The sequence below is a fragment of the Balearica regulorum genome, chromosome 9 (assembly GCF_011004875.1).
Source record: "Balearica regulorum gibbericeps isolate bBalReg1 chromosome 9, bBalReg1.pri, whole genome shotgun sequence".
Classification (NCBI taxonomy): Eukaryota; Metazoa; Chordata; class Aves; order Gruiformes; family Gruidae; genus Balearica; species Balearica regulorum.
In genome coordinates this window covers 11571517-11596586 of record NC_046192.1, presented here as the reverse complement: position 1 = coordinate 11596586, position 25070 = coordinate 11571517, and the positions used below count along the sequence as shown (strand labels likewise).

Genomic DNA, 25070 nt, shown 5'->3' with positions numbered 1-25070 from the left:
CTGGAGTTTTCACAGGCAGACTGCTTGCATAATTTAATTGCCTAGATTTTTCCTTCTTTCCCCTCCACCATATGTTTGGGTTTTTTGGTTTTTTGTTGTTTCCTGTCTCCTTTCCCTTACTGAGCTCTGCTCTGCTGAGAAGGTGGGTACCTAAGGGCAAGGACTGATGAAATTCCTAGTGCCTGCATCACCTGTGCCTTCTTTTCTGGCCACTGCTGGAGATAGGTCTGTCATCTGTAGAGTTTCTGGGGCCTGTCCTGACTTTTTTAGCAACACCAGTTCCCATCGTCTGAGAAGCCTGTACCTCTGCAGGGGGCTAAGGGGAATGAAACTCTATCTGACTTCAGGGATAATGCCTTGTTTTTCATGTGAACATCCATCCCCCAAGTCAAAGTGCTTTTCTATAGCTAAAGCTGTTGGCAAATGGGGAAAATAAAAAAGCTTTGAGATTGATTACAAGAAAAATTTTGGAAGAGGTGGGGAAGTCTTAGTGGTAGTTGAGCCTTTTCAGTGCTTTGTGCCTCTTACTTTACTTTCCTAGTCTCTTGATGGCTTGAACTGGAAAACCTCCATGGCATGTGCCTCTTTCTGTGATCTTGCAGGCATTTTACAGCTGCTCTCAACTTGCTGTGTCTCTTCCACTGCATTGTATTTTTCATAGTGCTTTCTCAGATGAGTGTAGTTGGTGGCCCCAAGAGTAGCGGTAGTCACCCCACCCTGGTGCCCTCAGCACAATGGCATAAGCTGCACAGTCGCATCTGTTTTAACAGAACATTAATGCATGTTTAGACAGCAGATAGGAAGCAAATATCATAGCTCTGCTGCCTGTAACTACAAGTGAATGGCTGAAGGAGTAACCGCTTCAGTGACTGGGGTAGAAGAATAATGTGTCCTTGTCTCCTGGCGCTCAAATGTGCGCATATTGATCAGACATCAATCTGCTTTGGGGGTGAAGGAGCACACCCTGCCTTTGCTGTGTGCATCTGGGGAGTCATGAAATACTGAACCATTAACCGAACTAAGTGGAGGGGAAATGGTGAAGAAAATGTAATGTTTTAAAGGCACTAAACTTATTGATAGCTCTTAGTCTAGTTTCACAGCAACTTCTGCAAATCTGGTTCAAACAGGAAAAAGAAAACAAAAACCCCAAAACCAACAGAACCCCGAAAGGAGTAATAGCAGAGATGAAAGGGTGTGCTGCCCTCCCTGCCCCCTCAAAAAAAAAATTAAAAGGAAATTCCCAACTCCTGTGACACCTTCCTGTAGGTAAGAAGGAAACTGTCTAGTTCAAGATGTAAGCAGCATGTCTGGGTAAAGAAACTAGTGTGGTGGGGTGGTGTTTTGGGGTTTTTATGTCCTGTCTGTGTCAATCCCCTGCCCCTTTAATATTAGGCTGTGGCTATTGCTAAGATCCCATTAAAGACAGGTAGATAAGCCTGAGGGAAAATGCGAGACAGCAACCCCTCTGCCCTGTTTGAGAACGGAGGAGGGGGAAGGAGGAGGTTTCCCTTTGTAAAGATACGCTTAAGCACAATACACTCTCATATACTGAAAACCAAGGCAGGTTGGTAGTATGGAGATACTTAAAAATACTGCAGTTATCCCATCTCAACAGCTATTTCCCAAATTCACAACTGAGAGAAACGATCATGAGATGATATGAACTGTCTATAGAGCATTCCTGGCTGCTACCTGCTTCTAGCTGTCCTGGATGATGGGATCCTACAGGAAGGGAAAAGAGGGGGTTTAATGGGGAGGCTTAGACTTTTGCCCTAGTATGGAAAATCATTACAATAAATTAGCATCAGAATTTGTAGTAAATAGCTATTCAACAGTATCTTTTTGTGGCATTTAACTCAGGAGCTAGACATTATGGACTCCTGCTTCATTGCTTTGCCTGTCTTCCCATTCTTTGGTTCCCCTCTCTTCCTGTGGCTGTTTCATATGGTGGATGAGGTTAAGTATTGGGAGCATTTAGCGTAATCCTTTCTGACAGAATTGGGGTACATTTCATAGATCTTTGGTAAAGTAAAGCCTGTGCTTTCAGGGAAGACAGCAACCTTAAGTGATGCTTTGTAATGAGTTAGTGAAATGGGTCATAGGAGTAAAAACAGAAGTTAGTCAAATTTAGCCTGTTTTAGGAGGCCTCTGAGCTACAAGTGACAGGAAACAGAATATTTAGGGCAAATACCATGTATGTGGCTTTACTCTTCCTTTAACTGTTATCCAAGGTATTCTAGGCTAAATATAGGCCTGGTCTGACTGCAGCTCTTCTGTACTTAGGACTTCTTGCATGCAGAAGCCTCTGGCAGGCAGGTGATGCAAGCACTGATCCAGAAATAGCCAATCCTAAGAGGTAGCACTTTATTTCCCAGCCTCCTCTTCCAACCTTTTTTTCACAGATTACTTCTATGTATTGAAACTGTCAAGACATTGGCTAAAAAATGAAAATTGCCTCCCTTATTATTTATTTCCCAAAGCCAGTGTTTCCTGCAATCCTATTATCTGTGCTATGCTTCTCAAACAAATGGCGTTTTTTAATTTTTGTGTCTTCATTTGGTAGCTTGGCATGCTTAATTTACTGAAGGTATTGATGTTATGAATAGTTCAGAAAGTTCTGGGATACTGGAAGTATAAATGCTACTCAAAAAGAAGAAAAAAGTTGCTCTAAAATGGTTATCAAACAGCAAAATTACCCACCTTTAGTACTGAATTCTAAGACTGGTAATTTCCAATTTATGGTCAGCAATAGCAGCTGCTTCTGCTAGCCCAGAAATCAGAGGTGAAGAGAGGAGCTGGTTGGAGAGCAGCTCTGCTGAGAAGAGCTGAACATGAGTCAGCAGTGTGCCTGGGCAGCAAAGGCAGGCAGCAGCATCCCATGCCACACTAATAGGAGTGCAGCTGGTAGATGGAGAGGAGGAATTATTCCCCTTGGCTTCCTATCCCCAGAAAAGAGATTGTGCAGTCTCCTTGGGTTTTTCAAGACCCAAGTGGATAAATCTGTTTGTTTTACTACAACATACCACAATTCTAAAATTAGCTATCTTTAGAATTTAAAATCACAACTGCATGCAGGCATCTACTAATGACTGAGAATCAAAAAAAGTTGATATGCATCTTAAACAGTCTTGCACTGTTTTGTGCTACATCAGTCCTATCAATTTAAATAGGTTCAATAGGAGAAATTTATATGCAGAGAGCAAGGTTTTCTAAATTTTCCAATAAAATGAATGGAAATGACATGGGTCTTTGTTGCAGCTGCAGATTATGAGTAATCTCCACTTCAGAGGACTCTGCTTCAAGTGACTGAAAATTACAGGCCTTAATTACTTCTACTTTTCTTTAAAGGGTTTTAACTTTCAAAAGTTTTTCTGGCATCTTATTTCTGTTTTTAACATTGAGCGAAGTGGCATTTACCTGTGTTCAGAAGCTGTTATGTCTCTGTGTTTATCTCTGTCCAGGCAGGTAGCTGGTCATCCCTAAATTCTTCCAGAATAAGTAGTTAATGTGATTTGACAGCAATTATGGAGAGATGCCATAATTCCATATACAGGATTTTCTAGAAAGAGCAATTCTCACAGGCATTAATCAAAAGTAACATCCTTAAAACTACCTAAATACGGAAACATTAGGTAGATTCATGCATCCATACTGGATCTGAATGTGCTGATGCCTTCTGCTTAACAGGTCCTGTCCTATCCACATATATCTTTCAACAGATATATCATATCCATTACATAACTGGCATTTTTGATTAGATTTTAAGGTTTTTTTTTTTACTGGTAAAGACAACTTTGCTTATTCCCATTTAAGGGACAGATATGCAGACCACTTTAGTCTATTGCTTTGCTTGTGTTAACCATCTCTTCTCTCCACGTGTATCTCCTAGCTCCCTTTTCTCCACCACATTAAGTATAAAGTTCTTGTCTTTCGATGCTCCAAAAAAGAATCTTTGTTCCCTCTCCTGTTCTTCCCTCACACCTGTATGTATTCTTAGGTTACCTCAGCCACCTTAAGATTAATCTTTAAAAAGCTTTTTTGCCATACTGTTTACCCCCAAACTGATAATGATAAATGACAATTGCTGTCTATGCTTATGGCTTGTGATGGTTGATGTCTCATTGTGTCCTTTGTGCTGTGTTGTCTTTCTGCAGTGCCTGGCTTTGCCCTCTCTTGTGCTTTAATGGTAAGCTTTGTAGAGTGTGGAGCTCTTTGGTCCTGTCTATGTACAGCATCAAACAGAACATAGTTGCAAGTAGAGTATCTCAGAACTGTTACCCAATCTGGAAATAGGAGAAAAAAATTACCAGCTGCCAGGGATTTTCTTTTTAACCTTTTGTGAGAAAATAAAAAAAAAACCAACCATCTAACTATTAAACTTTAATTTTATTTTTATCTAAGCGAAATAAATTAACAGCAACAATTCTAGCTTTTTAAGAACTCTCAAATGAAATAAAGCAATTCTAGTTAGTTAGTTGTCAACATAAATACTCTTAATCAAAGATAATATGGCTCTTTCTGTTATTTCATTTAGGAGGTCTACCTATTTGCTTCTTAATCATGAAAATGCATCTGTTCACACCTGAATCAATGTGAAGATAGAATAATATATAATACTATGTAATAATGTCTTTTATACTTCATGTTATGTTCATATAGTTTTAAAAGGTGTTAAGAAATCTAGACTGTATTTGCTTTGTACTACACAATATCAGCAAAACAGCTTTCCAAAGGGCAAATCTGCACCATTCATTCAGTTTTTACAGTAAAATTACTCTGTGCAATGTAGTCTTCTTGGTCAAGGCCACCTATGAAATGTACTGGCAAATTCAAGTTAAGTACTCTTTTATGGAGCTGCCTCATTTTTCATGTATTGGAGCTTTTATTTAAGTGTGTGACTTTCCCCTCCAGAGCAACAAGGATTACATATTTTCCATTTGCTGCAAGGCAGTACGCAGCATGGATACACACTGTGCTGCTGCTTTTCTAAACAATGTGTCACTTGCCAGAAAGACCAAGCCACAACACCTATGCGTGTAGCTGAAGCTGTGAAATTTCTGTGAACAGGTTATTTCTGCCATATGCTTTACATGTAATAAGAAGCATTTAATATCTTGCCTTTTTGACTATGAAGAGTAGAAGAAAAATCACGTGACGATGGAAAACCAGTCACCATGAGATTTAACCCTTGCTCTATATGCAATCAAAGATAGCATCAAGTTAACAGTTTATGTATCTTTATTTAAAAATCTTGGGTAAACTTGCTAATATCAGTAACTACGCTCCTCTGTTTTTTCATAATTATGCCAATTTTTTGGCAGAATTTATAACTGCTGAGGAAAGGAACAGTTTACTTTAAAGTGATCAACACCTCAACGCTGTCTTCTGCAAAACCAACCAGCCATCCTTCCAAAAGCAAAAGCTTCATTTCCAGAGGTACCACTGAATGCAAAAATGCCTGCCTGGTATATGCTGTGTTCTCCAGTCCCACGAGACATTCGGGGCTGAAGTGATGCAGCCATGTTTGCATAATCCTGCAGCTGACCTAGTGAGCACTTACCAGACTGTACCTATCCTGCTATGATTACTGAAAGCAATTAAGAATCTTTATTTCTATTTGCATTAGTGATACATTTCATATCAGGTATTATATTTATTTATTAATTGTAACTTCTGTGCATGCGATATTTACACAGTCTGGCATTTATTTCTGGAGATTTTTATGGTATAAGGAAAAGCCCATGTAATTTTTGGCCTATTCCCTATGCAGTTTTTACAGGCCCACAGTAAGCTGAACATATTGCCTGTTTTCTCAGAAACCAGTGATTGTTAATAGGAGATAACTGCATGAAGAAAATGTATTTGCAGTGATTATACAAGGAGAAATGGTGAGTATTCAACTTTTATTGCCATGAAATGTCCATGTGAGCTACAGCACATCAGTCTTAATAAATACAGTGACCAAAATATGTTCATCTAAAAGCATGCTAACAAATGGCTTGATCATAGTGTGGAATTACTGACAAAAGTAAAAATGCTACGTAAACAACTGATAGCATCTAGCTCCTTAGTCTGTAAGAAAAAAGTAGAACTAATCCAATAGGTGACTGATGAAACTAGATTATTTCAGAGTAAAATTATGATTTAAGTTCTTGAGAAAAATATACCTAGAGTCTTCAGCACTTGCAGCCTTCAAATCAAGACTGACTGCTGTAATTTATGCATGTTTCTAGTCTTGACATAAAATAAATGGGAGAGGTTTTTATATGGGAAGCCCAATGAAAATTGCCCCAGAACTGTCTTAAAATATCATTTTGTTTTCAAAAGGTTTTAAGAGACAGTGGATACAATTTATACCAGGCTGTCATGAACTGACCATGGACTGCGCAGAATGCCAGTACACATCCACTCCCTCTGCAAATGGCACTGATACCTTGAATCTGCCGAGTCTCTGTTTCCCTAACTTTCGATTGATGTTAACAGCACATCTATTGCACGGTGCCCCCTTTTTTCAGTATAAGTGCTTCTCATAATGGCTTCATTGTTTTCCCATAAGTAGTAAGGCATTTATTCTTAATTTTAACAGAATTTAGAGCCTGATTGTGTTCTATAGAAAGCCTCGTCATTGCATAAGTCAGTAGTTCAGAGATATAGGATTAGTTTTCTACTTAACACTTCCTGTCAGATTTTAAGCAAGAATCCAACTTGTAGGTTAGATGTGTAAATAGTTTGGGATCTGGGCTGGGGCTTGAGCTGTAAAATCGGGATAATATCACTTCCCCACCTCAGTGGAGGGTGGTGAGGAGGTGGCGAGCTATGATCAGCACTGCGTAAGCCAAATGGGAGCCTGAAAATTCAACCTATGAAGGAGTCAAGGTATTTTGTGGGTCCATATTTACTGAAATACATGTATACACACATCTTACTTGAAAGAAATGCTTAGGGAGAGAATGAATTTGAAAAGACAAGCTTGGGCTGAGCCATAATCTGCTACTTATAAATGATGCGTAAGAGAACACAGAAGAAAAGGTGACGTTTATCTGTGAGTTTTAAATCTAGTGAGGGTGATGTTACTGAGCAATAATAAATTGAAAAACTTGAAAAGAAATGAATACCTGAAAAAGAAGGCTTGAAAGAATAATGGTATAAAGGAAACAAAAACCCAAGACATAAATTCAGTTTTGTATTTGCTGTGAAATTTTATGTTGAAATTAAACCAATAAAAACAGTTCTCTATTTAGGAGATTTTTTCTGCTGGCTGCTGCCTTGAGAATCACAGGTGCTGGCTCTTTTGTGACCACAAACCAAACAAAAGCATCACCTTTTTATTTACTGCTCAGGAAGAATAACAGAGGAACATTACACCTTAAAACCTCTTACTAGATTACCTTATGACTTGCTTTTTTTTGTTTTCCTTTGGGTAAAATGTCTATTGATATTTTATTTATCCTTTTCTTCTCCTCTGTACAGCTTTTGATGTGCAAGGTTTTCCAGTCAACCAGAATATAGACATCATGTCATCTGCCATATGCACCTTGAAATTCATAGAAATAAAAAGTAATTTACTTACTGGATATAAAAATAGCTGTTCAGATATAATACTTCCTTCATGTTCTCATGGTCAAATACTTGTTCTGATAGCTGTCATATTAAGCACATCATTTGAATTAGAATTTACGTAGATGTTTCATTAAGATAAACACTTAAGAGAATTCCGACATAATATTTAAGATTCTACAGTTTGCACTTGCTCTGTTTCTTTGACTAAAAATTACTATCTGTATGAATGATACATTATAAATTATTTTATCTCTAGTGAAACTGTAATTGCATCAGGTCATTATTTGAAAGCCTAGGTCATTGTGCAATAACAGAGTGGAAGACTGCAAATGGCAAAACATATACATTCTTAATTATTTTATTGTATCTGTGTCATAGGATTTAAACTTCTTAAGCTACAGCTGTGTTAGTTTCAACATTTGTTCTATGGTGTTACTTTCTGAGAAACTTTGCAAGCAAACTCCTTAAGTTTATTCAGACTTGGTATAAATATGCAGGATTTAACTGAGTGTAGTTTTATTTGCTTAAAGGTGGGTCCAGATCTTTCTGTAAGATGAATTTCTCATTTCATAAAGTACAGTAGTACTTGCTGCAGTGCCACACAGCACGGTGAAAAAAAAACCAACAAAAACCAACCATAATAAGAGTATAAAAAGCATATCTTTTCTGCAGAAGTGTCTATTTCAAATTACGTGTACAGCTTTTTGGCGAAAGGTGCAGTAGCTGTTGAGACAATTTTTCTGGCAACTTTTAGAGAAAGATCTTTCTTAAATAGCTGACAGTCATTTTGTTTGTGAAACATCTGTACTGTGTAGAGGTAGGGATTACTTTAAGTCCATTGTTCTAGAAATACAGAAAAAGTACTTTGGATGATAGAAGTTCCTGTGAGCCAGACAAATAGGTGACGATGTGGGAAATACTGCCACTCCTGAATTGTCTGTCTGCCACTGATAAAACTGGCATCATGGATTTTCATAGCACAGTGTTTTCACGCTCCCCAATTTAAGTTTAACTGCTGCTCTATGGATTTTGTCTTAGAACGTGATTTATGATTCCCATAACGATGAATGTTTCCGTACCTGGGCTGGCAGGTCTCTCTTGATACGAGTTGTATCAACACTTCTCTATTTGTACTGTAGATCTCCTGAACAGCATACATTGAGTAACAAAGTGTACTTTCACTGTCGACAGTGGTAAACAAATCACCATGATTATCACTAGTTTCCTAGATCAAAGTTAGCAAACAAAAAGAAGAAAACATGCAACTTCAAACAGCTTAATACAGTGGAGAAAAATAAAATAAATGCAAGAGCTTGTAAGGAAAGCAATTAAAACCATGGACATTGTCAGGGAGCAGGGTGCTTGCCAGTCTGCATCAAGATAGAAGAAAAATAGCAATTATTCAGGTGCATATGAAAATAAAGCAACACTTCCCTCTCATCCACCTATAGCAGTGAACTAATATTTCTTTAAAAACTTTGTCTCTGTTCAGAGCCTTAAACTAACCTTCTCCTGTAGCCAAAACCTGCCCTCATAAACCTGTGAAAATCAGCTATAATAAGTTCTAATGTGAAGCACCTGAGTATGCATCTTCCAAGGTGAGTATTCTTACTAAATTCTGTAGGCTGCTTACATGTTTAAATGTGTACTTCAATATTTTGATAAAATGAGGCATGGATCATTCAAACAGTTACAGAATTTGCTGGAATAGAAACTATATGCTTAGAAAAAAGTTAAATACATGTAGAAAATATTTTGAATAAATGCATTTTAAGCCTTAAGAAACACAGCGTTAAAGAAACAGTAATAGCTTCAGTGATTGTGGCAATGATTTTCAAAGGATTTAGCTTTAATTTTGGCAGCTGTTGGGTATGGGGTTGGGAACACAATGGATAATTTCAGAAATCTGACTCCAGTTGCATGAGTTGGACCCTTCTGAAATTTCTCAAATGAAATTAAACCCCCAGTGCTTTTGGTAGATTGGAAATTAAACACCTGAGATGCTTTAAAGCAGGAACAAGCTGACAGAGAGATAAGGAAAATGTCAGTTCTGCACTCTGCAAACCAATATCATAAAGACATGATTGCAGCCTGACCCAAGACATGAAACAAAAAAGAATCACAGTCCAGACACTGTTCAGAAAAGACTCACAGTAACTGTCTCATCTAAATTAGCTCTTAAACTAGTAAAGAAAAATGAAACTAATAGTAGGTGGTCTTAAAATAATTCATCAATATTTAGAAAACAGATCATTGTTATGGGAGACACTGAAAACATGTAACTTTCTCTTAGGAAAACACAGAGATTTTTGTTCCTCACTAAATATTTAATCAGAACAGATTAAAAAAAAAAAAATCTCTGCAAAATCTCCTTCAAACCACTAGAGGATGAGTACTTCTCCATCAAAATAAATAGTTAAGCTGTAATGTATCTTATCTAAGCCACACTAATAAGCTATTAGACTGGTAATACAATTCAAATTCTAGCAAGTGTAAATGAGGCAGACAGCTTGAATCCTTATTGAATACTATGATTAGTAATTTGTTTATGGAAAGCTGACTATAAAATTATTTAAACTATGCATATTGGACCATTAAAATGCATAAAAAGATACAGCTTTTTGGAAAATCTCTAGCTAATTGGCTAAGTATAATATTTTCTGTTGTGCAGTTAAATATTTCCATATAAAAATGGCAATTATAATGCAAATGTATGTCCAATCTGACTCAGAACACCATGTTATGTCCTGCTCTGTTGGTTGTGTTGGTTGACTAGCTTGTTTCTAAAGTCGTTCTCTTCTGCAAATACCATGCTACGTCATCAACAGAATTCATTATCTGATCTAGCTGTCAGTCTTGAAATCATCTTTTCCATAACTTATCTATATTGTCTTACTACTAAAAAGCCTCAGACATAGACCAGAATTCCACCAGAATTACTGAACCCTTTTGGGGTACCAAGAACAATTAAAAAATAGAGGCACTATATAACCTGTCTATTCAGGCATCCTGTTTGTTACAAAGGTTGGTCAGCTGGTTAACACAATTAGCATCAACCAGGAGAAGCGCTTAAGCAAAAAGAAAGATGGGTCAGGTTAGACAGTAGAACATATTTTCAGTTTGGTTCTGATGATTTTCTTCTATAAGATATTTAGAGAATCAGCTGAAGCTAGTTATTAACAATTATCTTTGACAACCTATGTGGAAGGGTAAAGTTCTAGCAGATTGGGAAAGGACAAACATTTATATTGAGAAAGAGGACAGAGAGAATTACAGCCCAGCTGCTTTAACATCAAATGCCACAGCAACCTGGGATATAAATACAAGTTATTTCAGAGCACTGGGAAGATAACAAGGAGACAAGTAGCAGCCTCTGTGGACTTATCAAGAACAAATCATGTCAAACCAAATTCTTTTCTTGTAGAACAAGGCAACAGATCTTGTGCATGGAATAGAGCGAACAAACAGTTGTTATAACTTGACATGGGCAAGGCCTTTGGCATTGCTTTCCATGACATTCTTATGAAAAAATTTAACCAATTAATAAGAATGTTCCTTATGGTTGCAAAATTACTTAAAAGAACAGTATAAGCAGTATTTCAGATTCAAATTGTAACAATGTCTTCCATGTTCCTGGATTTCACCAAGATAGGGAATTGGATAATGATCAGTAGAGAAAAGAAGATGATGAACCGGTCTGGTAAGTACAGTAGGTTTTGGTTTTTTTTTTTTGTCTCAACACGTGAAGGGCTCTGATGAGCAAATATTGGCAGAAAAAGTAACCTTAAGGAGAAGAAAGTTGTAAAATAAACAATTCAAGAATCAATATAACCAAGCTTGTGTTTTATTTGTATTATCACAGTGCCTATAGGCTGTAGTGCACGTCAGAACCCACCGCTCTGTGGGACCGGGGGAAGGAAAGGGGAGCAGTCTGAGCGAAGGGCCCTGCCCGCGCCGCGGCAGCAGAGGGAGCCGGTGCGGCACCGCACAGGCCGCGGCGGGAGGGAAACGGGGCCTGCGGGGGGAGCGGCGATCGTTCTCCTCGCCTGGCTGCGGGCAGCTAGGAGCGTCTTCGGGCTGCTAGAACCCCCCGTGAGTTTTCAGTTCAATCAGCATCACCAGTTATTTCTGCGCGCGATACAGGTTTCAGCTGTAGGTGAAGTGCAAAGGTTCATAAAAAATGTAGCACGCTGCTGCCATCAATGCTCCTGTAACCCCATGACAGAGATGGGAAAAGTCGTTAGATGTAAATACTTCGCTTCTACAGAAGCAAATGAATAGAAGGTCAGAGAATGTGGATTATCTTCCTGTGTCCGTTAACTGATTTAGAGATCAAGTATCTTAGCTCTAAGCAGAGGCGGTAAAAAAATCTTCAAACGACTAGGAAAATATAAATCGATTTTTAAAAATCAGTCACGGATAACCTCAGTTAAGAAAACACTCAGGTTTTTTTTTTTTCCCCCCCCCAATATGAGAAATGACAGGATTAATTCCTATGCTCTTCATCTGCCTCTACATTGATTTAACAGAACTTTAAAGTCACTATCAGCAGCTTACACTCGTGAAGCGGTACACAAGCAGCACAGGGTGAGCTCTCCCGCAGACGGAGTTTCTCTTTCAGGGCGTTTGTGTAACCCAGGGCAGGGCTCACTCCCGGCGCGCGCTGAAGCGCCGAGCGCTATTGCGTTGTCACACGCGCCCGTCACGCGAACCGGAGGCCCCGACAGAGCAGGAATGCCCGCCGGGCATTCCTTAACGCACGGCTCCATTTCACACCAGCGTGCTCGGTGCGCGGCGCCGGTCCCCGTGCTCGCGCAACTCTGCGCAGCCCGGCCGCCGTTCCCACGACCGGAGGCGCATCCCCCGTCGGCTCCGAGCGGAGGTGGGCCTTGGCTCTAGGGACGAACGACATCCGGCCCCGCTGCCCTGCGAACCTGCCACCAGCCCCTGCCTGTCCCGCCGCGCCGCCGGGGCCGGGCGTGCTGCGGGAGGGCGGCTGCCCCCTGCCGGGCTCGCGGCGGCACGGCGGCCGGCTCCTCCCCGCCCAGTCCCCGCCCGCGCGTTGCCTGGGGAACGGGGGGTAGGGAGTAGCCGGGCGGCCGCTGCCTCCATCCCCTCCTTCCCTCCCCGCCGGTGCCCGCAGCGGAGCGGCACCCGCACCCGGACGCCTCGCCGCCATGCCCCGAGCCGCCCCGCTCCTCCTGCTGCTACTCGCCCTGGCCCAGCGCCGCGCTTGCCTTCCCGGGCCGGCCACCGCCGCGCCCCCCGTCCGGGACCCCTGCCTCAGCCAGCCCTGCCGCAACAACGGCACCTGCTCGCCGGTGCCGGACCGGGGCCCCGCCGCGCCCCGCCGCCTCCAGGTGCTCCTGCCCCGGTCTCCGGCCGCCTACACCTGCGCCTGCCCCGCGGGGTTCACCGGCACCTCCTGCCAGGTAAGGGGCGCGCAGGGCGCTTTCGGCGCGCCCCCCTCGGCCCCTCCCGGGGTGCCCCCGCCTCAGCGCCTCCCTCCTGCCCTGCGTCCTTGTGCCCGTCCCTGCCCTTGGGTGTCCCCGCTCGGTCTGCGGCTGGCTCCCTCCCGTCCTCTGCCCGCCTCACCCCACCCCGTCTGCGGGCGTCTCTACCGCGCTCCGCACCGAGCCATCCCGGTGCCTGTTTGCCGGCCCGTCCGCCCCGGGAGGCGCCCAGCGGCTGGTGCCCGGTGCCCGTTTCCTTGGCGCGCGGCGTGCCCCTCCGCGCGCGGCCCCTCCCTCGCGCGGCAGCCGTTGGTGCCGTTAACGGCCGCTGCGGGCACCCAGGGCTGCGGGCGGCCTCGCCTCTGCCCCGGGCTGTCTGAGGGGTCGGCAGCGCTTCGTGCCGGTGGACGCGTAAAGCGGGTGCCGGTACCGTGATGGAGCCGTGCCTTGGGCTGACTCCCGACCCGAGGGGAGAGCCGTTACCCCTGGGCGTGAAATGGACCGACGGCGTGTAAGAGGCTCGGTTAGAGGTGGATGAGGATGGGTCTAAGCTCAGCCAGTGCCTTCCAGGTTAATCTCAGTACTATGGCCACCCACCCCCCCCCGCATCGTCCAGTCCTCGCAATTTATTTAGTATTGACTTATTTTAAGGTGAAAAGGATGGTCCTTGGAAGTGGATGCTATGTTGCATTGAATACCAGTCATTAAATCGTGTCTCCAGCGGTCATTTTCATAGGTTAGGTGTGCTTGCTCCCACGTTTCCGGTGCTTCTTGGATTGATTTTGAATTCTGAAAGGTCAGAATGCTCAGAGTAGGGATAATGAGCTAAAATATGGAGAGCCAGTAAGCAATATTTTTCTAACTGCTTGGTTATATTGGGATTTAATGAGATAATATAATCAAATTTAATTATTGTCATGTAAAGATTTTATTTTTTTGTCTTTAGTGTTAAGGATGAAAATCTTTATCATGTTCAGAAATTCACAAAAACTTAATATTCCATATCTTCAGATAAGGAAAAGCAGGTGCAGTGACAAAGAGGTTTGTTTCCTGCATATGTATATGATGGGTTACTTTCTGTGACAGCAGTGTACAAAAGGCTATGTGGATTGGCTACCATTTCTTTATCAATGCTCTCTGTTTTAAATGGATTTGACAGAGAAGCAAATGAATTCAAGTAAATGCAGTCTGCTTTTTCAAATTTTTTTTTTTAATGTTCCTTGGTCATGTAGTATCCAAACTCTAGTGTTGAATAGATGAAGAGGATAATACATTTACTGAAGAGTTAACATGTAGGTAAGTATAAGAGTCATTGTAAAGTAGGAGCACTATGCACAGAGTTCTGTGCTTGCCTTGAAACGTCTCAGTTGATTCAGTGTAACAATGAAAGTGAAAATATTTGTACTAATGAGATTTCTGTAAAATCAGAGACATGAAAGTAGATTAAATAGATTTCTCTTTGGCTAATTTTAGCTTTTGTTATCTTAAGCGTTTACTATGTTTCTATCACTACAAAGAGAGTGCTGCGTGTTTGCTGCTGCTTGTTGCTGTTAGACTTAAGTGTCCAAGCTCCATGACTGAAAGATTAATGATCCTTTTAAAGACTTAGTAAAATGTAACACTTGCTGGCATCTTACCATCTGTGAAGTATTGTGCCTGGCGAACTGGATATAATTGTTTTTTCTGATGAAAGAGATAGGCAATATTTTCATAGCAGTTATGCTTTTTATTAACTAATAAGAGGAGGTTCACATTGTCATACTTTGTTTCTTTTTATGAAATACTGAGTAATGACCCTTGCAAGAGAAACTGATAAGCAAATGAATGCCACTTCTAGCTATCCTGACAGTAGTTGAAGTATGGATGCCAGTTAGCTATTAAAAGTTAATATAGTTTTGAAATGTAACTTTAATTAACTAGAGAGCAGGCAGGTTTTTTAAAGGGGTAATATAAACACAATATATCTATGGCTGAAACTTTGCTCATTTTATCAAAATAAAAACCAACTGTACAAATGCATTAATTCTTGTGTTGCTCTGTCATTCAGATGTCTTGCAGCTTAACAGATGCCTAACGGCTTAAACTTCTACAAAGAAAGGTAAAACCAGTCATGTTTTCTAATTCAATGATAACAGAGAACTGTAAGGAGCTTAAAATAACTATAAGGATTTTTTTCTCATATCCCTTACGGGTTATGAGAAAACTATGGGCTAAATCAGGAGATCATTGGGGTACATCTAGACAAAGGGTTTCCAGCTTACCGCTGAGGTTGTTATTGAACAGTTGGACTTGCAGAGAGGAATACCCAGAGGGGAAAAAACCCACAGGAATTATTATGCTTAAATATGCAGATCATGGAAGGTAAGTTTACATTTTTTGAATTTCTGACGGAGTTCTTTGGGAGCCCCAGTTCCCTAAAAATATAGATTTAGTTTCGTGTTACTTCTAGTAGTGAAGGCAACATTTTGCTGATTCCGCTCAGATATGCTGAGATGTGGAACAGAGGAAATATGTTCTAAATGTGCCTGCAAGTTAATTTGGCACAGTGAAGTTGATAATGTAGAAGGATCGCTAACAGTCGAAGTTGGAGATTGCCCACAAATTTTGTTACTGAAGTTTTTACTGTAACTAGTTTTGATGTACTTGACAATGCTGGTGCTGGCATGGGAAAAGTGGCAAAGGATGAAACTGACGTTACATTCACATGAGATACTTCTAAAAGTCCAGAGCTTTCCTATCACCAAGTGACATGTATTTAACATGGACTTAAGCCAATTCCATGATCTTATGTTATAATTGCTTTACTAACTCATTATTTATTTAGCGACAGAAATTACAGGTCCTCTTAGTATATCCATCCCATGAATTATGCATGTGTATATATCTCACATTACTTACAGTTTGAATATACTTTGTTTTGCAAACTTCAGGTTTGTTTTGTTATGGATTGTTTGGTTTCACATTGCAGGACATTGCTCTAATTTAACTCAATTTCTTTTCATAGTTGTGAATTTTTTCCCACTTCTCTTTACTATATTTCTGGTCTGTGTAAAGAAGAAATAGAATTAATGTGTTGAAGTATCTTAAAGTTTAGTCTGAGCAAAGACATCACATGTGTTCCCAAGGAAATTGTACTAAAATTATAGTGAATTCAACTACCCTTATGCAGGAATTTGAAATCGGACAGTTTTCAGTTTTACACTGAGAGAACTTGATGAAATAAATTGAAATGAACTGGGTGACAGATATTAAAGTTCCCTAAACTTTATATTCCCTAAATTTTTACTTATATTTTACTTTGAAAGGCAATCTTTAACCTTTATTTCTAACAACTAGTTTAATGACTACTCTGTTATTTCTAATGATATGTATAATCCAATACAATTGTTTTTCTTGGTCAGGAAATTTTTATGTAAAAATTGATTTGTGTTAGTACCTTATGAAATAATTTTAGAGATATAAGGTACAAAATAGGAAATAAAAAATTTCATTATAGACTTGGTCATTTGCTTAAAAATACAGAATCTGAACGTAGTTAATTGCATTAAATTGCATGAAGTTCCATACTAGTGCTAATTTCATTGAAAGACTATTATGGGAAGAAATATTCATTTATTAATGTATTTTTAAATACTATCATACCTGCTTTATTTGTTTTAGTTGCTTCTCTTTTTTTTTTGGTTTGTATTTTTGTATTTTTTTTCTTCTCTCCTTTGGTTGATAATTTTCCCTCATTGTTTTACTTCAGTGCTTTTTAATATGCTTTTAGTTATTTTATAGATTGTGTGAGGAATCAAAACTTGAAAACAAGTAGTGTCCAAGCATACGGAACTAGCTTCTGACGTTGCAGCAGTTCTCTTTTATACAATCTGATAGTGATGACTGGATGTTCCGCTTACTTCTGAGAGTCATGTGGTAGCCACTGATGTAATAGCATTTTTGAGTTAATATTGAAATTATAATTTTAGTAGCAAAACGATCTCTCTGGTCTTGGGTAGGATTTGTTGTGTTCACTCTAATGCCTATCTTTCCACACCTATAGTGGAAAACATTTTTTAAATGTAATTGTGGACAGCTCATTTAAAATGGAATTTTAGAAAGGTGTAGATCGAGTTTAAAAAAGTCAAGGAAGGAACTGATTATAAAAAAAATAAATACAGATGGACAGTAGTTTATCTTTTAAAATTTTCTTCTTAGAATGATTTCATATCCACCCCCTCCTACCCCCCCCCCCCCCCCCCCCCCAATTTCTGCCTGATTATGTTTTTCTTCATTCTCTCCTTTTTTGCACTTTTGAATGCCAAGTGAATTTATTCTTGTCTTTGATCATGGTATTTGAACATTTGTAGACTGTAATGCAGTGATTCAGTTTTTTATTCTGTGCCCCCTGCATCTATTTCTTATCCCGTGAAGGATTTTTTGTTTCTTTTTCTTTGAATTTATTTCTGTTTTGAATAGATTTCTGATAATGTGCTGTTTAATGCTGAATGCAGAAATCCAGGGTTAGCAAACTGCTATGCAAAGAAGGATTATTGTTTCTTGACTCAATGGTCTAATACTTAAGCAATTGTTAGTTGAGGGTTCAGTAAGTGGCACAAAATTTCATTGGCCAGGTTATTTCAGGTTGCACTGGACAGTGCTGTACAAAAAGACATCCTTTAATCTAACTGCTAAATTACCTTCATGTGAGTATCCTGATTAATTCTTCACGAGATCCTTTTTTCTATTAAGTGCTGACATGCCTTCTGAAAGGTCTCTAAATAATCCTTGAATTCACAAAGAGTTCTCTAGCATATTTAGAATGCTATTTTTTCCCATTCTGTACTCATTAATGAAGGGTATATATTTAGATTATATGGTTATTGTGATGCAAGTGTTTTGTTATGTGACCATTCTGTTTGCTCTTTTATCTTTAATGAGAGCAAATTGTATAGTTAGCAGATGCCCTGGAGATTTCTTGGTTTATTTGCATGTAGTTTAGCTTGAGTTCTGAGGTACCATGTCATTTCCTGCTGACTAAATCTTCTAACTCTTGCAGTGCTTTAAAGTTGCAGAATTTAAATATTTGTGTTGATGCATGTACTATGTGTGAGAAGAGGCTACGAGAGCTCAGTTTGTTTTTTGTGGAGAAGAGGAGGCTAAGGGGGAACTAAGTGCTATCCTCAACTACTTAATGGGTGGTCACAGAGAAGATGGAGCCAGACTTTTCTCAGATGTGGTCAGTGAAAGGACGAGAGGTGACACACATGTTATAGTAGGTGAAGTTCCAGTTAAATCGAAGGAAAAAATTCCTCGTAATGATGGTGCCCGAACACTGGAACAGGCACCTAGAACAGTTGTGGGATCTCCATCCTCGGAGATTCGAGGCTTGAGTGCCCAAGACCCCAAGCACCTTCGCCTAGCATTAGCCTTGCCCTGAGCAGGGGTTGGTCCAGAGAACGCCCTTGGGCCCCTTCCAGCATAAATCATTCTATGATTCTGTCCTGTGATTCTGTACATACACACACCTGTATATATTATTTTTCCTATATTTTGTATTTGCCTATTACTCTTGTCCTCTTCCTGCCTCCTCTTTGCTGGATATTCTGCTAAATTATTTCCGTGTTATTATACCTATATGTTTTATATCAGGTCTAGACTGTACCTGGAAGCTGACAAACTTGTGTGCAGTGCAAGCGGGACTTCTAAGATGGCAATATTACTATTAGATATCTGAAAAATCTTTAGTATTAATTTCAAACCACTTTGTTTACAGCTTCATTAGTTACAAATTAGTATACTCACATTTTGCAGTCATTGTTGATTTTTTTTCTTCAAGTAAAAATTGTATATCCCACAGGACTGATGGATATTATTTGTTTTCTGTGAGTTTTTGTGATCTGTAAGTGAAGTGTTGTTCAGGTGCCCCATGGACTTTGATATCCCTGGTTGCAGTGGAACTGATGAAGTTCTGCAGTATGGCAATGTGAGGTATCAAATATGGGGAATGTTAGCACAGAATAAATGAATATGAAAAATAGTTTCTCCACCCAATTTATTTTAGCTGTTATAACATGTTTTCTCTAAGTGTAATAGAAATATATTTCCAGTCAGAAATTTAAGCTTTTCAAATTAGCATCTTGCCTTGAAGCATATCATGTGAAAATATGTGAATGAGAAAACTATAATTCAGCAATTTCCAAAGCAGGCAATACAGAATTGTGCTGTGATTTTTGCCATGGGATCTAAACAAATTATTCTAAATTTCTGTAGAATATAACTGGAATAATGTAATAACCCAAACCGTCTCAATTATATAAGTGGTTATTATTTGGGTATCATCTGCACACTGACCTTTGTGAATCTTTGTTTTTTTTCTTTCAATGTCTTGAAATACTCCCTTTAATCTGTTCAAAATAGTTCTTTTTAAATGCTAGTCAGGTTATTGCATAATGCAAATTATTTGGTTCTGAAAATTTTCATAATATAAGTGAAAGTTTAAGTGTTGGTTTTACTTACTTTTTGTGATTAAAGATTGCGGAGACACAGATCAGGTGTAAAGTAACTGAATAATAGTAGCAGATATGTTATACTAAGATGCTTCAGCTTTTACGTATGTCATGTTTCATTGCAGTTGATCTAAGAGAATTACTTAGCAATGATATCTGTTTAAAAACTAGCGTTATTTTACTTTCCTTTGAAATACCTAACTTGATGTTGTCATTTGTTTACCTGTAGCTCTGGAAATCCTGTTTAGTGGAGCAGGTTCCCAAGGTACTAGGAGAATACCTTATCTTGAATACAAGATAAGAAACAACAGAATACGGATGGGAAAACAAATAAACAAGAATGTTGGTTAAAATACTGGAATGATATGACTTGATTCAGTATTACAGAAAGTAGAAATGCTCCCCTGTTTTTGAGGGCTCTCACAGAATCTTCTACATACCGCCCTTCTGAGAAGTACTTGCTTGAGATCAATAATTTCAGAGGTGGCATTTAGCAGGATTTCAGCTTGATCATGGGATCACGAGACCCAAAATCTTAGATGATGACGCAGGAAATTCCATTTCAATAGGCACATGAGTCTGCTGAAAATAATGTTCACCTAACCTTAAGCATAGGTTGGTGGCGTGTTTTTTTTTTCTTTTTTTTTTTTTTCCTGTACTTGCTCTCATAGCTCACTCTGTTCTTGTTAAATATCAAGTCCCTCATTTATTAGTAGTAACTCTTTTTGGCTGTGATACATTTGTGTTCTAATGAATCCCACAGATTAATTGCATGGAAAACATAACTTTATTTTTATTCTCTATCTTTCATATTAATTGAATTTCCCTGTTACCCTTTTTTTCCCTTTTAAAAAAGTGAGTTATTCCACTCTTCTCTCCCTGTGCATGTAGTGAATATTGTTTTTCTTTTCTGGAATGTCCTGTCTGAGCTGAATAGATTGAGCTACTAACAATATTCCTGTTTGTTGCTGGTTAATCTAAATATAGTCTGTTTTGTACAGTGTTAAATCCCATTTTTTTATGTATGCTGAGCCGTTACCTGTTAATAACTGCATTAGCAGGAAGGCTTCATAATATCCACAATTATTAAATTTTTTTTTTAACTTTTGGTTGGTATAGGTGAACTGAGCTCAGTAACCTACCTAGAGATGTCTGATTGTGGTGTGGTGAAAAAGTAGGGTTAATTTCATTAAAAAATGTCTTAGTGACATTTAGGTCAAAATCTGAAGGTAAAAGCAGTTTAGTATATGCATTTGACATTGTAAAGCATCATTTATTAGGGGTCTTTAATTTGTTCTCCTTTTTTTTTAAAGCAAAAAATACAGTTTTGTTCAACTTTCTGTGTATGATTTTGTCAATTTATATTTTACAGGAATAATGTAAACACTGAAATAAATATCCTCTGGAGAGAAATTTGTCACTCATCAATATGACCTACACAAAACATAAATTATAATTGTATTATTAGGAAAAAGATCTTAAGCTGCAATACAACCGTTGCAGTTTTCCAACAGTTTTGTAACAGTGGAAATGCACATCAAGGTATAAGTTGAGAAAAGTAAAGAGTTTTCTTATCAAGCAAACATTAATTTGTTCTATTGCCTAAGTGTAATCTCTTACAATGAAGCACTTTTGCATTCAAAAGCTGATTTGTATGCCACGTATGTAACCTGTTTGAGTTCAGCAATACATATCACCGCCCTGTATTATTTTTCAAGTTTTCCTTGATTTGTTTTACAATTATACAGGCCATAGTAAGTGTAACAATTATGCTGTATTATTTAGTATTATATTCTGCTGTAAACCTGAAAAAATAGCTGTAAGGTCTGTAGGGAAAGGTCTGGGAATGTCAGGGTTTGGTGCTTGGAATTCTCACTGCCTTGCTGAGTCATGTTGCACAAAACTCTTACCACCTTCTTACTTGGATTTCTCCTCTATAAATATAGATAATTCTGGGTGTTCAAAAGGTTAATTTGTGAATGTGTATGAAGGCTTTAAGAATGTTGAGTCAAAAGCACTTTGTAAGGAAGCATCATATTGAAATGCCAGATTCTGAATTACATGTCAGTGACCTATCAGAATATATTTAAATTGTAAGGAAAAAATCCTTATTATTAAAAAAAGTAATCAGCCATTTAGACTACTTCTTTGTCTGGCAGATATTCAGTCTAGCAGTCTACAGATTAATTTAGTTCTGTAATGTTCTTTTCTACTGGAAACAGGGACAATAGATCAATGATCAGTATTTCAAAGACTTCTGTAGCAAAGGTGTTTGTGAACAAGGTGCTCTTGAATAAGGTAAGAACAGGATTCAATCTGACTGTGAAAGTAGGGTTGCTATACTGAGATAAGGTCACTGAATGTTAATGATTTTGGGAACTTTGTACTTCATGTATTAGTTACAACAGCAAACGTATTGTCAGTTTGACAAGACTTTTGGGTACCTTCAGGAACAGTAGCTGTAAAAAGAGTAACAAGATATGATTCCTTTTATTTACAACAAGCCTAATTTTCAGTCTAAGTTGCCCTTATGTGGTTCTTTGTACTGGGCCTAATAAAGCTGAAGCTTGTTGTTGACAGAAGGAGGAATAATTTCAGCTAACGATGCATATTCTAAATAAACTGTGATTATCTGGGAGGAAGACTGGTATGTTCTGGTGGTGGTATGTTGAATGAGCCTGAGTGCTAAAAAATACAAATAGTTTAAAGATGTGTAGATAATGGCGCAAGAGAACAGAAACTGGCTTAGAATGCTGTTTTTTTCTCTGAATGAATAGTATTTAATCCCCTGAAATCAAGTTCAGGTAACTTTACTTAGAGAGGGCAGAAATAGACCCCAAGAAAGGGCAGCAGATGTGATTGATTAGTAGATGTGGAAAGATTTGAATCACCTGGGAGGAACAACTTGTTCACTTCTATACAGAGGCAAAAAAGAAGAGTCTGAATAAAAGGTAATCTTGTGACAAGAACAATGCTTTTTTTAAAAAAGCAAATAACAGGAATGAGACAGTTAAATTCTTCTGGGCATCAGCTAGTCATCAACTAATGTGGCTAAGGAAAATAAATGGACGATTTTCTGTAATTTTCCAGACCCGGAAATCTCCCTTTGAAGTATTTGGTAGTGGTGTTTGTCAACGAGGACAGTAACTATCACCGTGAACTATATGGTAATTCTTATGGTTCTTATTCAGGCCTAATGATTTGTGTTTTAAATTCTGCAAATCTGTAAAAATTAATGCAAATTTTATTTGTATTTTTGTTTTAAAGGTTTTAACAGATGTATGGTTTCTTCTGCTGAAGAAATTACACAAATCGTTAAATACCTTTTATCAAAATCAAATTAATGAATGAATTTCAGTAATGACAAACTAAAATATATGGTTTAGGTTTCATACAGACTGAGCAGGCTATTAATAACTTGTGACTCTCTATATGCATGTACTTCTATTGTAATCTAATTTCAGGCAAATATAACTGAACTTTATTAAACAGAAGGAGGTAAAGATGGTCATGTAGAAGTCTTATAATTTATGAGCTAAGTGCCTTTTATGTTGAGAGTCCTAATGCTGCCATCTGGTTGCAAGAGAGTTGTTTTCTGGCATTTATTGTCGCTATGGAACACCAAGGTTGTGTTCTTGTATAGGGATCTGAGAAACTTTCTCATTTGAGTATGCCTTTGAATTTCAGTGAGTTGAGTTACACGAGGTTTACTGACATAGGTAGGATCTGTAAGACTAGATACTTGATTAATTCTTTTTAAGGCTACAGCGTACTGTGTGATGACGGCATATATGACAACTGAAGAAAATGGTGTTGGGTCCCCTGGGAAATTAATATATTTAATTGAAGGAAGGACAAATCGACTTAATTTACATAACTGTAAAAGGACTCTAATGTTAAAATTTGGCTAACTATTGCCTCTTAAAAGTAATGGAAAGGTACTGGGTTGATGTTATAGAAATTCTTGATAATCTTTCTGAGGGTGCGGGGAGAATCTGGCTTGTGTAGAGCATGCTAAAAATGTGGAGCATTTTCTTTAAAGGGCTGCTTGAGACTTCACTATGATATCTCTTAGAGGTGAAGTAAACTCATAGTCATTTCTTTGTCTATAAAAATAATAAATGCAAGTTTATTTCAGTAACCATTTGAGCTTGGGTTTCCTGGTGCTCCTGAAATCAGTAAATGAAGAAATTCTCTAAGGTGAATGAATGCAGAAGCAAGATCAGCTGTGCCACTTCCTTCCAAAGCACCTTTCTCCCCAATTAAACAGCATCTCCTGCAACACCAAATTTTAACTCTTTCTGCACATGAGTGAGAGACGATGGATTAATAGTGATTCTGCCTTTTCACAAAGGCCTGCTTAAGAACAGCATCACAGGTACGCCCTCTGATTATCAAGGCCTGCAAGCAGTAGCATGTAGCAAACGAGAGTATGGGCCAAAACCTCACTGTATTTCATTTAGGAATATGGATGATTTTCTGTTATCATTACATATTAGTGGTGATTTAACCGTATTTAGTGTTTATATGAGAAAATCATTTGAAGGATACTCTGGAATGACAGCAGTGCTAGCAAACGTTATTGTGTAACTGATACATAGCAAACACAAGTGTAGCATCTTAGTTGATTTCTGCATGATGTATATGCTTTTCACTTGGAAGCTGCTGCAGTGCTGATTACAAACTTGGGATTTCTAGTTCTGAGGATGACGTTTTTCTTTGTCAAAATACACTTACATCCAATTCTAGTCTATATTTTCAGATTTTCTAAGCCCCTTGCCTAGGGTGTGAAAGTAGACCCCACCTGGAGGTCCTTTACTGCAAGCAGCTATTGAACCCAGAGAGCTGCTGGCTGCTAGAAGCTCTTCCAAGCTCCTTGACACTAAGCAGGGCAGCTGAGAAGTCTTGAGAGCTTCAAGTTACCCTGGCAGTCTTATGGCTTTTAAGTTTGAGAGCAGGGCTACAGCTCAGGGCTTTAAGGTGCTGTGTTCCCAGATCTTCGAGCAGAGCACTAGTGCTGCAGTAGGGAGCTTCACCAGAAAGCTTCCATCAGAAACTGTGATTTGGCCACCAGCGCAAAACTCTTTATTCAAGGAATTGTCATTTTCTAATAACCCCCATGTTCAGCCAGAAGTTTCTACAAACTATAAGGAGTGTGGTACAGTGGTGTCTAATTTTGGAGCTAATTGTAAAACTTTATAGCATCAGTTGTTGATCTGCACAGTTTATTTTTCTGTCTTTTTAAAATAACATAAATGAGGTTCTCTGTTTTTCACGGGAATTGTAAAGGTGTTAGGTTTGTTTTGGAAAACTTTAATAGATGGATGCATAAAAGCAAAACTACAAAGATATGGGTGTAAATTTGCTGTCATTGTTATGTTCATGCTATTGATGCTATTAGTGTTAATGCTACACTAAATGAAGATGGACTGAGATTGGTTTATGTGTGTTTACTATGGGGTACAGCTATGTAAGTATGTGCATGTAAGTACGTGTCTTTAAGCAGATGAGACTCTGCAAGCTCATCTGCTGTTTTATCCTGTAGTAACTTGCCTATTTGTTTATGGAA

General features: G+C 38.7%; 1 protein-coding gene across 1 annotated transcript in view; it reads left to right on the top strand.

Moving 5' to 3' along the window:
- The first annotated feature begins 12618 nt into the window (after positions 1–12618).
- The window catches only part of DNER (delta/notch like EGF repeat containing), a 136578-nt gene continuing 124126 nt past the window's right edge, over positions 12619–25070 (top strand). The window contains exon 1 of the mRNA XM_075761076.1: positions 12619–12992. Coding sequence (XP_075617191.1) covers positions 12738–12992 — 255 coding nt within the window. The 5' untranslated portion in view covers positions 12619–12737. The remainder of the gene's footprint in view (positions 12993–25070) is intronic.